Source organism: Rhodamnia argentea, chromosome 11 (assembly GCF_020921035.1).
Source record: "Rhodamnia argentea isolate NSW1041297 chromosome 11, ASM2092103v1, whole genome shotgun sequence".
Classification (NCBI taxonomy): domain Eukaryota; kingdom Viridiplantae; phylum Streptophyta; class Magnoliopsida; order Myrtales; family Myrtaceae; genus Rhodamnia; species Rhodamnia argentea.
Genome location: NC_063160.1, coordinates 15,222,003 through 15,239,576, shown reverse-complemented (window position 1 = coordinate 15,239,576; position 17,574 = coordinate 15,222,003). Strand labels below are relative to the sequence as shown.

The window sequence follows — 17,574 nt, the reverse complement described above, 5'->3', positions numbered from 1 at the left end:
TTAAGTTCATAGATCAGGCATTACAATCTTACTGAAAATAAGAAAAATAAACGGTTGTCCTATGGATACTGCTTCTCACTACTCTAGCATAGTCCAGGAAAATGTTTAACACGACCTAAATAATTTGCAGAAGCCCATACACTTCTATAATCTCAATCACTTTCACCAAATTGCAGCTTCATTGTATCAAATCTATCTCTTTACTGGACAAACACTCAATGACCCTTACTCATCGCTTAATCCCGATGAAGCTTCTGTCGATCCACCTTCCAACCATGATCTGTTATTATCGCGGAGCTGAGCCATTGAGATCTTATGAAAGGGCTTCGCCAATGGTGACTTTCGAGCTAGAAAAGCTTCCGAGACTTGCTTCATAGTTGGTCGGGACTTTGGGTTAGCACTCAAGCAAGCGAGCGCCAGAGAAACTATCGGAACAATAATTCTTCCGACAGAGTTCTCTCTTGAAAAAGGCAACCGCGGGTCTATGATTGTATACAGCATGATATCTTCCCCAAGGGATGTCAGCAACGTAGATACAGTTATCTCCTGGATGCTCGCCCATCATTGTTTCCATTGCTACCACTCCAAAGCTATATACGCCGCATTTTTCATTAACGACCAAAGTATATGCGAGCTCTGGCAAAAGAAAAGAATATAAAAGGCATAAGAAATTCGGCGTTCGATGCCTCGGATGGATCGCTGCACCGTTAACCCCTGCCCCATCGGCCGTCGCTGCCCCGTGAGGGGAAACTTTTTCACGGTGACATTTTGCCATCCCTAATCATGGAACAACTGATTCTTGGATATTGTTGGCTAGTACACTACGAGTCATTGATGGGCATGGACGAGGAAACTTCAACAATGTCGTTTAACTAAACCGTAACGGTTACACTATCTGACTTGTGCAATACATCTATAGGTGCCGGGGATATTTGCAGTGAAGTTAGATGAGGAATCATGATCCAGAAGTCTTGCGGTGCCAAAATCGAAAGCCTGCATCTTGCCATTGAGTAAGATGTTGTTGCTCGATATGTCTTGATGAACGATTGGTCGAGAGTAGTCATGGTGCATGTAAGACAAAACGTGTTTGGTATCCCGGACGAGATTGACTCTTTTGGACCAATCGAATTCCACTGCTTTGACGTCATCTCTCAGAGCACGGGAAAGAGTCCCATTTTCCATGTATTCGTAAATCAAGAACATGCACCGCCTATCTAAGCAGAAACCATGGAGCTTGAGTATGCTCCTATGCCTTATTTCCGTCAAGCATTTCACTTCATTCCGAAAGCTCTTGCCGAAGGACAGGTCCTCTGCTTTGAGACGAAAAAGTTTCTTCAGTGCCACCACTCCCATTAGGCCATCTAGCTCCGTAGACGCTACCATAGCCGTCGGTCCCGATGCAATACTTGATGTCGAAGTCCACCGTTGCAGTAATTACATCTTCATATACAATCCTCCCGTGATAATTCCATATTGACAAGAAATTTCCACTTTTCTCTGTAGTCTCTGATTGCACGCTCTTGGTGGCACGTCGAAATGGGAAGCACGATCCAGGAACTATACAGCAAATGAATATTGCAGCCAGCGGAATGAACAGCGTCATGCCATGACGAACGCTAGACCTTCTCATGTGGCCTTCGTTGCCGATGAAAGAGGTCTCGGGGAAAGCAGCCCTGAGATTAATCTGGAATTGGGCCCTTGAGATGATTCTGTGATAAGTCAAGGTGACCTCAGAAAGTACTGTTTTTAAACGTGGGAATCGAGCCAGAAAGAGAATTGTTGTGACGATCGAGATGGCTTCACCTGCTCGAATTCTCAAGTTCAACAGAGATTTTCCCCCACCAAGTCGTTCGAGCTCAAATCTAGGATATCTAGATTCCATAGATCTCCTATTTCCGATGGGATGGCACCATCGAATCTATTTTCCCGTAAATGCAGCACACTCAACCACTCTAAATTTGCCTATTTCCGACGGAATAGATCCGTTGAGTTCGTTTCCTTGCAAATAGAGATGGGTCAAACCTCGTCAAGTTCCCTATTTCCGGAGGAATAGATCCAGCAAAGCTGTTCTCTTGCAAATAGAGATGAGTCAATCTCGTCCATTTCCCGATAGTAGACGGAATCGGACCAGTAAACTTGTTTCCAACCTAAATCAACATAATTCAATTTCGTGGGGTTCCCAAGCACCTGCCTCTGACTTATTAGAAGGGGCTGGTGCTGGTGCTGCAACAATGTAATCAGTAAAACCAAGGACATGTTGCAGGTTATGCTCATCTTGTCACAACTCCTCCCTAGTCCCACATTGCCTAGGAGGAGGTCTTGGGAAGGTTTTATAAGCCTTGGAGTGCCCTTAGACTTGCATGAGGCCTTTTTCGGGTTGTGTGCCAAGAAAAATAAAACCGTGCGGGTTGCAAAGCCCAAAGCGGACAATATCGTGCAAGTGGGACCCAAGGCCGTTACACATCTTGAGTTGACCTCTTCTTTTGCTGTGAATGTTTGTGTTTTGCCATATTCATGGGACGACAGCACTTATAAAGTTAAAGCAAAGTAAAGGAAAATGATCTTTTTCCGTGCTAATAAATGTAAGAAAATCTAAAGACTGAATGTCCCGATTATACGTTGTCGAACAAAATCACGTATAATCATAACCGAATACGGAAACGTCAGGAATCTTTACTTATCTTCAGCCATTGATGAAGACGATTGACAAATTGGAATTCGTGGAGCATTAAACAATCAACGATGGTTGCTTCTAGCCAATTGCCCTCTTTATGCGATGGTGTGTCTTTTCTGTAGAAACGTACGTTCTGTATGTACATTAGAATAAAACCTGACGACAAAGGGTTTGGCTTAGATGACCCTTTTATATTCTCTCCTTCGTACCCCTTCGGATAACGTCGTCCATTAAGACGTTATTGTAACTTTTGGGCGTCGTGACTCTTGGGCGAGAACAGTTATCACTCAAGTTAATGTGATCAATAAATGTTAATGAAATAATCAAATGAAGAATCAAATGTGGGATCACACTATCTATAAAAAATAATATTCTCCCACTTGATCCCAACATTTCATCAAACGAAATATTGAACTAAGTTCACAAAAACTTCATGTTGAAAACAAGGCACATGAATCATGGCAATATGTCCTCTTAAAACGAGTAGTATCTTCCATGTATCACAATGCACCTTATCTCATCTAAATCAACCCATATGTGATGACATAACTTAATGAATAAACCCTATGTTTATCCTAGGTCTACTTAATGAATAAACCTTAAGTTTATTCCGGATCAAAGATGGCTATTTTTCTCATAATAAATGAATGTGTACACCAAAATTGAGAAAAAAACATCATAAATAAATAAGAGTTTCACAAATTCGTCCATACAAATAAAAACTACATGATTGGACTTATTCCCATTATAACCACATGATCCTTGTATCTCATTGGTGGCATGCCTTTAGTTAAATGATTAGCTAACATCGATTCGGTGCTAATGTGTTCTATGACCACTTTCTTTTCCTTAACACGTTCTCTTGTGGCTAAATACTTAATGTCGATGTGCTTACTTCGACTACCACTCTTGTGATTTTTAGCCATGAAAGCTGTAGCTGAATTGTCACAACACAATCTTAATGGTCTAGCAATGGAATCCACAATTCTAAGCCTTGAAATGAAACTCTTCAACCATACACCATGCGAGGTGGCCTTAAAACAAGAAACGAACTCAGCCTCCATGGTAGAAGTGGCAACTAAGGTTTGCTTCGCACTTTTCCATGATACATCTCCGCCAGCAAACATAAAGGTGTATCCGGATGTGGATTTTCGAGAATCAATGCAACCAGCAAAGTCCGAATTCGAATAACCAACTATCTCCAGATTGTCGGTCCGCCTATACATAAGCATGTAACCTTTTGAACCTTGAAGTAACCTCATCACCTTCTTTGCAGCTCTCCAATGGTCAATACCTGGATTACTCTAATATCTTCCCAACATTCCCATAGCGAACGCAATGTCGGGTCGAGTGCAAACCCGAGCATATATCAAGCTTCTGACAGCATAAGCATATAAAATGTCTTTTATTTGTTTCCTTTCTAAATCATTCCTTAGGCACCGACTCAAATTGAATCTATCACCCTTCATTTGTGACCCTCTCGAGCGCTCTCAAGTGTGAGGGATAATGGGTCGTCTTTCCCGCCTAGTCGCATGTAGACCTTCGGACGCGAGCCTCTCCCAAGGCCCATTACCCAAATCGCAACGGTGGATAATGTGGTCGACCTTCGATGCGGTCTAGAGACATGTGCTACATGTGCATGCCAAGGAGTCGCCACCAATCATTTCTTGGAGGGTATGATTGGAAAACCCTATCGAGTAGTTGGGAGCTTCTATTCGATTCCGTGAGAATCAGAGAAATGTGATCGGGGACTTAGTTACGCCAACTATCAGAGTTGACGCCTTTTCGATACCTAAGTTGACTGAATTTTCTAACCTCGGAATTTTATGTAAATGAATGGGGTACAAATCCTAAATCTAGGGGTTCATGCAGATGGGAATAACTATCCTAGCAACCACAATCAATAAAGAAAGTGGGCAAATCAAGGGATCAAATTATGCGTATAGATCGCATCAAATCAGTATGGCATTCCTAGTAGAGCTCTATTGGATTAGAGGACATCCAATCATAGTTCAAAGGGTAAACATGAGTGCTTTGGACATAATTTACCCATGAGGGGCAAAATCGTAATTTTGAAAAAATTTAAGGACAATTGGCCAAAAAGGGGAAAATTGTCATTTCGGATGAGATTTGCAGTGAAAAGCATCGAAAATAGAATTGGCCACCTAAACTAACCCATTTTCTAATTTCTGACATTTTTTAGAATTTTACGGCATTTTTTTGGGGACAATTTACCCTTGAGGGGTAAAATCATCATTTTCTTAAAGAGAATGAGATGTGAAAGTTCCAGACAAAAGGATTGGCCACCCACCTGACCCAAACCCTAATTCTAAATAATTTTCATGACTCATTGGAATATCAAAGGCGATTTACCCATTGAGGGGTAAAATCGTCATTGCAAGAAAAGACGAGACTCTAAAATCCAAATAGAATGATTAGTCACCTAACCTGACCCAAACCCTAATTTTGACATTTGCACAAATCTCGAAAATTTTTGGGAACGATTTACCCCTAAAGGGTATAATCGTCTTTTCGAGCATATGGAATGAGAAATCTCAAAAATAGGATTGACCGGTTGATCGTGGCCATTCCTCAATTTTTGAGAATTTCTGAAATTTTCTAGGAAGTTTTCAACGAACTTTTCCCTTTTTTTATTTTTGAAATATATATCACACATATTCATATGCGGAACTCACACAAACCACCAGCGGGAAACTCAATCTTCCAATCTTGAGGTATGAACGGAAAATAAATTGCTGAAAGTAAATTTACAAACCACCAGCAGTAGGCTCGGCCTTCTTGATTCTAGAGTATGAACAGAAAGTAGATTGCTGAAAGTAAATTTACAAACCACCAGCAATAGGCTCAACCTTCCCGACTCCGGGATATAAGCAGAAAGTAGATTGCTGAAAGTAAATTTACAAACCACCAACAGCAGGCTCGATCTTCCCGACTGCGGGATATGAATAGAAAGCAGATTGCTGAAAGTAAATTTACAAATCACCACCAACAGGCTCGACCTTCCGGACCCTAGGATATGAACAGAAAGTACAGCTAAAAGTAAATTTACAAATCACCGGCAGCAGGCTCGACCTTGCTGATTCCGAGATATGAACAGAAAGTACATTGTTGAAAGTAAATTTACAAACCACCAGCAGCAGGCTTGACCTTCCCGACTCCGGGATATGAATAGAAAATATATTGCTGAAAGTAAATTTACAAACCACCAGCAGAAGGCTTAGCCTTTCTGATTCTTATGATTTGATCGCTTGGAATAACATCGGTAACGAGCTTGACAGCTCAAGGTGTATTCGACGACCTTGATCGGTGATAAAATGAAGATCTGAAGAGTTCGTGGTGCTCGTCTAAACCTTATTTTTTGAAAGAATCAAGAGCCTAAAGCGTCGAAAATAGGATTGGCCAGTTGATTGTGGTCATTTCCTATTTTTCGACATTTTTTTGAATTTTCCAAAATTTTTAGAAACAATCTACCTTTAAGGGGTAAAATCATCATTTTTAGGAAGAGTTGGGACACGAAAAACCCAAAAATAGGATTAACTAGTTGAACGTAATCATTTCCTATTTTTTGGGCATTTTTCGGAATTTACAGGAATTTCGGGGACGATTTACCCTTAAAAGGTAAAATCATCATTTTCAGAAGGGATTGGGATGCAAAATTTCAAAAATAGGGTTGGCCAGTTGAATGTGGTCATTTCCTAATTTTTGGGATTTTTTTATTTTTTTTTTTCAAATTTTTCTTGATTTTTTCAATTTTTTCTAAATTTTCCACAATTTTTCATTTTTTGGATATTTAATTATCCGAATTTTTTTAAAAAAGGGTTTAAAAAGCCCCTGCTAATGTGGCGCCATGTCAACGCCACATTGATGGTTGACCAATCAACGGGCGTTGACTGGTAAGACCTCTTCAAGTTGAATAAAACAGACGGACGGTTGAGGGCTTTCTGGCGACGATCAACGGTGAGATCTTGTCCAATTTGGATGATCTAGGTATCGTTGGAATCCTCTCAACATCAGCTATCACATATCCAAAAATGAGCACGATCCAATGGTGAAAACTATATGAAATAGCAACAACAAGTTCGGTCGCAGTGCCGATCGGGTGCATATTTTTCATGATATCAATCCAAATCAAAGCTACGACTAGCATCCACAGATTTCATAGGTACTTACCTTGTGGTCCGATCGCTTCGAATGATGTCGAAAATGAGCTTATGAGCTCATGATAGTCTTGGAGGGGTTCGAGGTCGACTCGAGGTTTTCATGCGTCAAAAACAAAAACGAAAAGGATAGAAGCGCTTAGTAGATGTTCAGAACAAGCTTGGACTTAAAATGATGAAGAAACTTCGAAAAATGGAGGTCTGCCACCCACGGACCTCCGTAGCTTCGAGTAAGACACCTACCTTTTTCCGGGGGTGTCGATGTGTTTGAGGCGGTATAGTGGCTTCACCTGGACTCCATGAGACTCGGAGTGGTGGTGGCGCCGCTCGGCCTCACCCGAACTGCCGGGAACCGGAGCTTTAAGCTCTCCATTTCGTCACTTCAATCGTCTCCAGAGCTCACAGAGCATTCCTTCGATGTTGGATATATGGTGAAGAAAGATAAGGGCACTTCTCTCTTTCTTTTTCTTTTTTTGGGAAAAAATACACCGGAAGTGCCATAACTTTTGTACGGCGTTTACTTAAGTGCCATAACTTTCAAAACGTTCACTTAAGTATCATAACTTTCAAAAATCGTTCACTTGAGTGCCATGTTGACGTGGCGGCCGAAGAAGGCGACGTGGTACGTCAGAAAAGTTACTGTAGAAGCCGGAAAACCGATGTAGCATGCCGGAAAGCTGATGTAGCACGCCGAAAAAGTTACTGTAACACTCAAGTGAACGATTTTTTAAAGTTATGGCACTTAAGTGAACGTTTTGAAAGTTATGGCACTCAAGTAAACGCCGTATACAAGTTACGGCACTTCTAGTGTACTTTTCCCTTTTTTTTTTTGCATGAATCTTCTACGAATAGCCTTCAAAATTGTCTTGCTCTTTTAGTGTCTCTGCAAGTGAAGTTCATGAGCAAAAGCTTGGAAAAGGAAGGATCAATAGAGATGCAAATAAGTCATCCTCCCGGAAGATCAGCCTCCCTATTTTTCTCCATGAAAAGTTTGCATCAAGCTTCCCTCCCTCACTCCTTTGCCCCAAGATTCCTCTCTCTTTGTCTTTTTTCTTATCTTCCTCTAGAGAGTCTTTTAAAATGATGAGCATGTTTGGATTAGTGCTCTCCAGCTCCCCCCACTACGTAACTTGGACGAAGATGAGAGAAAAAAAAAAAAAACATCCTCCTCTGCAACGTGCTCTCCGGATTGTTGTCCACCAAGCCCGAAATGCTCTCCAGCTCACCCCTACTTTTTCTATGGCCTACTAGCTTATTTTCTCGTGCTCTCTAGAGTGTCGGGAGAGTGGTTGAGTGGTAATCTTCGTCCGAAAATCACTCTTGTCCCCCGCACTCATTCTCCACTCAACGGGGTTTTAGTTCGAATCCCACTTTTTCACCGAAAGTATCAAACAAAATCCTTCAAATACTCTTCCCCTTTCATGATTATGTCCACTGAAACATGACTCCGCTTCCTCTTTTGATTGATGATGATCACTATCAGTCTATTTGCCAATTTAAGCTTATTCTCACATTGCCGGCCCAATGAAATGCGAATGCAATTTATGTAAAAATTAAATATGAGAGATATTTTTTTGTTTAGAACTAAAATTAGTTCTAATTTTTATGCATAAATAACTGAAAAAGATTAGTCAAAATTTAGGTGTTAACACCTTCACAATAAGTGCTATACTCAGCGAACAATCTTTCATCCAAAATCTCTCTAGGACTTTATTAATATAGGTTTCTTGAGACAGTCCCACAATACCTCGCGTTCTATTCCTATAAATCTTAATGTCAATGACATAAGATGCCTCACCCATATCCTTCATATCAAAACTCTTGGAGAAAAATTGTTTCACCTCATGTAGCAAGCCCTTATCATTGATTGCAAGTAAAATATCATCCACATACAACATAAGGAACCAGATTTTGCTCCCACCGACCTTATGGTATTTACATTGATCCATGACATTCTCTACAAAATCGAACGAAGAGATGACACCATGCAACCTTAAGTACCATTGGCGGGATGCTTGTTTCAAGCCATATATAGATTTCTTAAATTTGCATACCAAATGCTCACCATTATCAGAGGAGAATCCTTCCGGTTGTTTCATATAAACCTTTTCCTCTAGCTCTCCATTGAGGAATGCCGTTTTCACATCCATTTGATGCAATTCCATGTCAAAATGGGCAACCAATGCCAAAATGATACGAAGAGAATTTTTCTTAGATACCGAAGAAAAAGTGTCCGTGTAATCGATTCCCTCCTTTTGAGTAAATCCTTTAGCAACAAGTATAGCTTTATATATCTCAATATTGCCCAATGAGTCCTTCTTAGTTTTAAAGACCCATTTACAACCAATGTTCTTCTTACCATCGGGCAACTCAACCAAATCCTAGACTGCGTTACATGCCATAGAATTCATCTCTTCCTTCATGTCATTGTACCACAAATTGGATTTATCACAACTCATGGCTTGTGAAACGTTTCGGGATCATTCTCAACTCTTACATTATAGTTAGATTCTTGCAAATACACAATATAATCACTAGGAATTGCTGATTTCTTTATTCTAGTAGATCTTCTTAATATTGCATCAACGTTCTCCTCGGAAACATGTTGTTCAATTGGTTGTTCAACAGTTTCTGGTAATTGCTGAACAACTAGGAATATAACAGGTTGTGGAGTCTCAATGATTGGTTGTTCAATAGCTGGTTGGACTGGAGGAGAGTTATGAACAACAAGCATTCTAGTGCTTGAAGTGGAAGGTTGAGCATTTGAACGATCTTTCTCAGGATCAAGGTCCTCCAATCGATCGCTCCTACTAATCAAGTCATTTCAAGAAACTTTGCATTTCTCGATTTCACGAATCTAGTGGTATGAGATGAATAGTAAAATCTGTATCCCTTGGACTTTTCTGCATATCCAACAAAATACCCACTTATAGTCCTTGGGTCTAACTTCTTTTCCTGTGGATTATAAACTCTTACTTCCGACGGACATCCTCAAACGCGCAAATGTCACAAACTCGGTTTCCAACCTTTGAATAACTCAAAAGGTGTCTTTGGGACAGCCTTAGTCGGAACTCGGTTCAATATGTACGCTGCCGTCTTAAGGGCTTCAGTCTACAAGGACTTAGGAAGTTTGGAGCTGCTAAGCATACTCCGCACCATATCCAATAAAGTTCGATTTCTTCTTTCAGTCACGCCGTTTTGGTCCGGAGACCCAGGCACGGTGTATTGGGCAACTATCCTATGCTCTTGAAGAAACTTCGCAAATGGACTAGGTACTTGTCCATCTTCAGTGTATCTATCATAATATTCTCCACCTCTATCCGATCTTACGATCTTAATTTGCTTACCGCATTTATTTCTCTATTTCGGCTTTAAATACCTTAAAGTCATCTAAGGCTTCGTGCTTATTATGAAGCAAGTAGAGATACATGAAATGCGAATAATCATCTATGAAGGCGATCAAATATTTCTGACTATGTGAGTCCATATCTGGACAACGGATATCTGTATGTATGATTTCTAATATTTCCGAGCTCCTTTTGGCACCTTTCTTTGATTTGTTGATTTGCTTTCCTTTTATGCAGTTCACACAAGTATCATGATTAGTAAAATCCAAAGTACCGAGTACTCCATCATTTACTAATCGCTTAATTCTATCTATAGAGATATGTCCCAATCTTTGATGCCACAACATAGAGGAATCTTCATTCACAACACATCGTTTTATGCCAGCATTATCGTGAACATGCATCGCGTTATAAAATGCATTGTCTTCTAAATTAATTCAAAAAAAAATATCAGTCAGAATATCATTTCCAACAATTTCAGATTTATATGACAAACCGAATGTCGAGTCTAAAAAGTTAAAGGAGTAACAAAATGGTAATAGTCTTGAAACAGAAATCAAATTTCTAGAGAAACTTGGTACATAAAAGGTCATTTCCAAATTTAAAACAAAACCACTATTGAGAACTAATCTACATGTCCCAATAACTTCTACATGCGAATGCATCTTGTTTTCGGAATAGATGCATTGTTCACTTCCTATTGGTTTCCTATGGTTTTGAAAACCCCGCAAGGAATTTAAAATGTGGATTGTAGATCCAGAATCAATCCACCAAGTGTTGTGACTCACATCAATCATATTAGATCCATAACAAATATATGCGGTTGGTTTACCTTTCTTCTCGGGATAGGTCTTAAATTTCTGACAATCCTTCTTCATATGCCCAATCCTTTTACGGAAGAAGCATTTGGATTCCTTCTTAATGTCGGCTTTGGGAGGTATTTTACCCTTTCCCTTCTACTTGCCCTGCCTCTTAAATTTTCCTTATGTTGTCAAATGAACACTATCTCCCGATTCCATAAGCAGCCTATCTTCCTCTTGAACACACATGGTCATAAGTTCATTAATTGACCGCTTGTCCTTATATGTGTTATAAGAGATCCTAAAAGGTGCATACTATTGGGGAAAAGTATTTAGGATGTAATACACAAGGAAGGATTCAGATATATCCACCTCAAGATTCTTTAGCTGAGCCACTATGTCCCTCATCTTCATGATGTGCTCACGCACACCTCTAACACTCGTGAGCTTCAACGATGAAAACTTCATAATTAGGGTCATGGCATGCCCCTTTTCTAAAGTCTCAAACTACGCACCAATGACCTCCAACAAAGCCTTAGCATTGTTATGCTGAGAGACCGAACCACGGATACTTGGAGAAATTTTTGTCCTTATGAACATTGCACTAAGGCGGTTGGATCGCTCCCATCGTTTATAAAGGGCTATCTTAGCTACGGTGCTCGTATCGGTAGGAGTAGGTGGTTTGTCTTTCCTTATAGCATAGTCAATGTCCATGCACCTCAATTGAAGGAGGATTAACTCTTTCCAAATTTTGTAGTTTTCACCATTCAGCACGGGAACATCATTCTTAAATTCAGAAAAATTCACAGGTGGTAAAACTGCATAATAAATAAAATAAACATGGTTATGTCACAATATTTGAGGCAAATTCACTTAATTCATGTTTTACCAATGCAAAACATGCCATATAATATGAATCAAATAACATCAAAAACTGCCTGTGGGCTAAGTTTCTAATTTAAATAGATTCATAATAACCGTATGATGAAACTATTATATTGTATTCCTTTTTCCTAATCCCTATGTGGAAATTAAGAAAAATGATATGGTATTTCAACCTAATTAATCATATCAATATAATGAAAATTCATGTGGGATAAAATTCACTATATTAATATAATTAACTGCAAGTAAATGCCATTTACTATATGTGATCTAGAGGCTCTCTCTTCCTATATAATTTTAATCTATTAGAGTTGCTGTGGCTAAACTCTAATTAATAAAAAGTCTATAGATCACTAGACATTTAATTTCATGCAAAATGTACTTAATATTACATATAACGGCAAATCTATAAATTTACGTGGGCAGGAACTGAATTGTAAATTAACTGAAGGGGTGAAACTCTAAATAAACTGAATTAGGTGCACAACCGTAAATTTCTGGCGCAACCAGGGACAAAAAGTAAATCTAAGTAGGAGGAGGCACAATCGTAATTTTTTATGTGGGGGCATAAAAGACAAAACTATTATTTTCCTTTTTTTTTTTTTAAATGAGCATGAGATCTGCCGTCTCCTCACAAAACCCCACGGCAACCTCCTTTGCCCCAAAACAAGGTCCTTTTTTTTTTTTATAATGAAAATGGGGTGAAAGGTAAAAGCACGTGGGTTTACCCCACACGTGGACTGCCGCACTGCCCAAGCGACAGTTTCTGCCCTTATTATTATTATTATTATTATTTTTAAATTTTGCCCGCACGCCCCAATAACCGCCCAGGCACGTGCCTCTGTCCTCTTCCCCAAAACGCGAATTTTTCTTTAGCGAACAGAAGCTTTTTCTTCGAGATTTCACCGCCCATTTCACTGTCCATATCTCCTCCGGCAGCCCATCATAAACCGAATTAATGGGTGGGTTTTATGTAACATGCCGGCGCGACCACATAGGTTCCAGAATCAACGGAAACGGTGAAGTATTTTGCCCAGAGTCAAGCGAAAACGGCTCGGAATGCAAAACCCTAACCGCAAACTTCCATCGCCAAATTCACCTTCGGCGAACATTTAAATGCCGAGAAACCATAGGGCTTTTGTTCCCCATGGGTGGGCGACCCTACTGGTCGAACCAGGGCGTTGATTCGCAGGAATTTGGCCGGAATCGGCAATTTTCTTTCCGGACAGGAAAGCCCCAACATTACGATTTACCCATAAACCCACGAAATTCACCCAAAACTCAATAATTCAATCATAATTAATCATCAAGGCAGAGATTTTACATGCTCTGATACCAAATGTAAGAAAATCTAAAGACTGAATGTCCCGATTATACATTGTCGAACAAAATCACGTATAATCGTAGCTGAATGCGGAAACGTAATGAATCTTTACTTACCTCCAACCATTAATGAAGACGATTGAAAAATCGAAATTTGTGGAGCGTTAAACGATCAACGATGGGTGCTTCTAACCAATTGCCCTCTCTATGCGATGGTGTGTCTTTTCCGTAAAAACGTACGTTACGTATGTACGTTAGAATAAAAACTAACGACGGAGGGTTTGGCTTAGATGACTCTTTTATATTCTCCCCTTCGCACCTATTCGGATAACGTCGTCCATCAAGACGTTGTAACCTTTGAGCGTCTTAACTCTTTGGCGAGAACAGTTATCACTTAAGTTAATACGATTAATAAACGTTAATGAAATAATCAAATGTGGGATCGCACTATCTATAAAATATTATAATAATAAATTCCTCAAATAGTCTGTTTGCATCAAAAACCCGATGATCAAGTTGCCGGTCACCCGATTTCTCAATAATTTGCTGATAAATTATCATCACTTCTTTTAAAACCATTAACTTTTCATGTCTTTTACTGATTTTTGTTTGTCTTTCTTACCGCTCCCTTAAATTTGCCAACCCTTATATGAATATATCGATCTTTGTTTGTTTGTTTTTTTTTTTTTTGAATTTATCAACTTTTATTATAATTTTCCCGGCTTTTCTTTGTCTCTTTTACAAACCCTTAAAATTTATCAGCACTTCAATTCCTCGGCCAACGTTCGTTCCAATCTTACTGAAATGGCCAAAGTTAAACGATTTGTCTGATTGGACCCAAAAAAAAAAAAAAAACGATTTGTCTGATGACCGTTTCTCACTCTTTATAATTGATACTCTGGTAAACTTTTGGCCCCTACCGCGTTCTCTCCAATTTGCTAATCACACATGACAAGTCATTGAGAAAAGTCGTCCTCCGGAAGGAACACAGTGGATCCCTCAATTTCTCTTTTGTCTTACCTTTTTTCTCTGGCAATTTGTGTTGTTCTTCGAAAGGCTTCAAGTAGACTTTGAAGTCTTCTTGCGTCGAGAAAGCGTCACAAGTCTCGCGCTGTTGGGAAAAATCCCCGATTGATTTTGAAGTTGACAAAACAATCCATGTTCCCTAATATGTGAGCTAATACAATGAAAACGAGTTACTCTGATTTTTAATCTCGTTTTATTTAATGAATCGGTAAAATGTGTCGACGCCGGCGTAATGTCTGTGTGGCTCTCGATTGAGAAGAAATTGTCCCTCTCCAATAAAGTATAGATAGCTTATGTTCGACTAGATCCAAGTGAACTACTCCGAATTACCATCTCGCCGCATCATCCGGCACTAAGCTTTGCACTCCAAATTCGCATTTAAACTGCTAGATCTAGCAAAAGATTTTTCTTTTTCCCTTTTCTCTGTTAATGCCTGAGAGGTTCATGCATCTAATGGTGGAAATGGTTCGGGAGCAAGGTCGTGAAGCATGTTATTGATGTGCAATATGGTTCCAAAGCATTTCCACATTTACATTTAGCATTTCCACCGTGTTTTTAACGTGGCCTACATTGACTGAGTGGAAAAGTTAAAAAACAGTGAAACAAAGAAAAAAGAAAATTGAACTCCAATGAGAATATTCCGAGCAAGTCTACTCGGATTTGCTTTTAAGACTATGGCCGATCTCGATGAGGTGGTATACAGTTCTGGTCACTCGAGTGTTGGACTCTTGCGTCACACAATACAAACACTTTGCATCGCAGCGACTTTGGAGTCAACTGAATTTGACATTTTCAGATGGTGTATCAATCCGATCGTGAAACGTACGGCCTCCACTGACTTGGACTTAAAACTCCTTTTTTTTTTTCCTCCTCCATTGACTCGAGACGACTTGATGTCAACCGGTTTATGAGGTATCCGCACCCTTTAAACATGGGAATCATTATCCAAAAAATTCTAAATCTATTATATGGTGGCCTATTATATCCTAAATTTTTCGATAATTTATCAATTTAGTCTTAAATTTTTTAAAAGTTAAAAACCTACTATTTCAATAATTGGTTGAAAGAACTATTTCGATAAATTGTCAATAGACTCAGGATTAAGTTGTGAAAACATCAAAAGAATTTGGACTAAATCAATACAATTAAAGGTTTTTAGGACTAAATTGGCAAATCGTCAGAAGATTTAAGATTAAATTCGCATAATTAAAAGATTTATGATCGAAATGACCGCCGTACAATATGTTTAGAACTTTTTTGGATAACACTAATGGCACGATTACTTATAGCAAATTTCTATTATTTGCATCATAATTCCATCACAAGATCAATTACTGTGTTATATGTTCCAACTTGAGGTTATAGCTATTATATAGCTGGTCTCAGTAACACCTATTACGCGAAAATTGTTGGGTCTCATGACAACACATCCTTTGTGGTTCCACGAGGTCAACAGAGCTTGTTTGTTAAAGAAGACAACTTTTTTACGGGATGATACACCAAATCAAATTCGCAATTTGTCACTTCAACGGGAGGAAAAACACTATAAGTAGCCACCTTTGGGGAAAGCAGAAACATGTGCCAAAGCCAAAACGACCTAATACCTCTCCAGCTATTTAAAAAAAAAAAATGAGGAAGGCCTGTCTTCTTGCTTGTGCTCTTTTGATCTCCTTCGCTCTTCTCTTCCTCCCTTCCACCGAAGCTCGAGCACTCCTTCAGAAAGGTCCAGTCCTTCCAGGTGAACTCACCATCTCTCTCTCTGTTGTTTCCAATCGATGTGTATCGGTCGAAGAAATACGATGAATCTTCTTCTACGTTAATGTGAGCAGGACCGGGGTGGCAGACGTCAGGATGCATAAGACAACCACCTGGGGTACCATATAGACCATGCCCACCACCACCACCTCCGGCGTGCCCCCCCCATGTGAGGAAATGCTGGCTGCCAGTTAACCCTAGAGGGCCATGAGACCGGGGAGCTAAATTAAGCCGCTCACGGCAACCGAATTGCATCACAATACGAAGAGTTTTTCGCGAACACTATCCTAGTTAATGAATAAATAAGCGAGTGAAGTCGATTACTTAACGAATAAAGAATGCTACAGTAAGATGCATTTTAAGGCATAAAACCATAAAAGCAACGGGAGAACCGTTTGGTTTAAGGTACTGTGTGTCTTTTGAGCAGCAAACAAGGAATGGAGACAGCCCCGTCTCAGGTTTCCATCTTCCCTTTCAAGTTTGTAATGAATTATGTAGATGTATGTGCAATGAAGTGCTCTTTTGTTGCAATCAATTGTCGTCTCGATAAAATTGTTGGAGTATTTGATTATCAAATCACGCATTTCTCTAATAATTCAAATTCCTAAAATAGCCGGCACTGTACTCTTGATAAGAAGTATTATTCTCTACTTCTTTGAGAAAACAGAAATAAGATCATTATTCTTGACGTTGCATATATATGTATCCTCTTTTATTTCAGTGAAATCCCTCGTTTAATTTAGGAGCTCCTCGGGGTTTAAGTTTCGAGAAAGTTCACTCGGAGTTACTTCACGACATGTCGCGGTAAACTTGAATCGAGTATTTAAAGGAAGTAGGCTATCGCGCGATAGTTTTTGTCTCAATATTCCAGTTGTATTTTACTACACTACCAAGTAAATAATTTCAAGTAGAAGTTAAAGTTAGTACTATCTTTTCTGCAGTTGCAATGTATTATTTATCCAACATTGCAATTCTTAGCATCAAAGCTTTATCCATCGCACTCGAACAGATCACGATTGAAGATTTTCTTTGTTGGGGAAAAGAAAGACTGAGCGATGTTGATGTGGTGTCATTCTTGTCACTTGATAGTTTGACTTGTTAGGATTAGGTGTACACACACAATGAAATAGAGAGTAAAGACAATAAGAGAAATCGAGATACATGATTTATCTCGGCTCGCCTTTAAATTAAGATTACATCCAGTAAAGAATTCCACTATAATTAGCAAGTCCCACCCTTCCGTTACAACCCTCAATTACAAAAAAAAAAAAAAACTCATATATAGGCGGTAGGGGTGAGCGGTTTGCGGTCCGGTCCGGTTCCCATAAAAAATCGGGAACCGGACCCGTGGTCCCAGTTCCCATAAAAAATCGGGAACCGGACCGGTGGTCCCAGTTCCCACTTTTTGGAACCGCGGACCGGACCGGCCACCCTCGGAACCGGGAACCGGACCGGACTGTCGGTCCGGTCCGGTTCCCTGGCGGTTCTAAGGGTTTCCGGTCCGCAGTTCCAAAAAGTGGATACACACTTTGATAGAAGACGCGATCAAGCTCGAGGTCGAGGAAATAAGGGTCGATGTACCACAA

At 39.7% G+C, this 17,574-nt stretch overlaps 1 protein-coding gene across 1 annotated transcript; it reads right to left on the bottom strand.

Annotated features, from left to right (window-relative positions):
- Positions 1-1,383, bottom strand: LOC115731053 (MDIS1-interacting receptor like kinase 2-like). Its single transcript, XM_030661677.2, has 2 exons — positions 904-1,383; positions 1-640 (listed from the first exon to the last, which is right to left on the bottom strand). The coding sequence occupies exons 1-2, from the start codon at positions 1,381-1,383 to the stop codon at positions 395-397; spliced, it is 726 nt and encodes a 241-aa protein (XP_030517537.1). The 3' UTR covers positions 1-394.
- Positions 1,384-17,574: the final 16,191 nt, after the last annotated feature.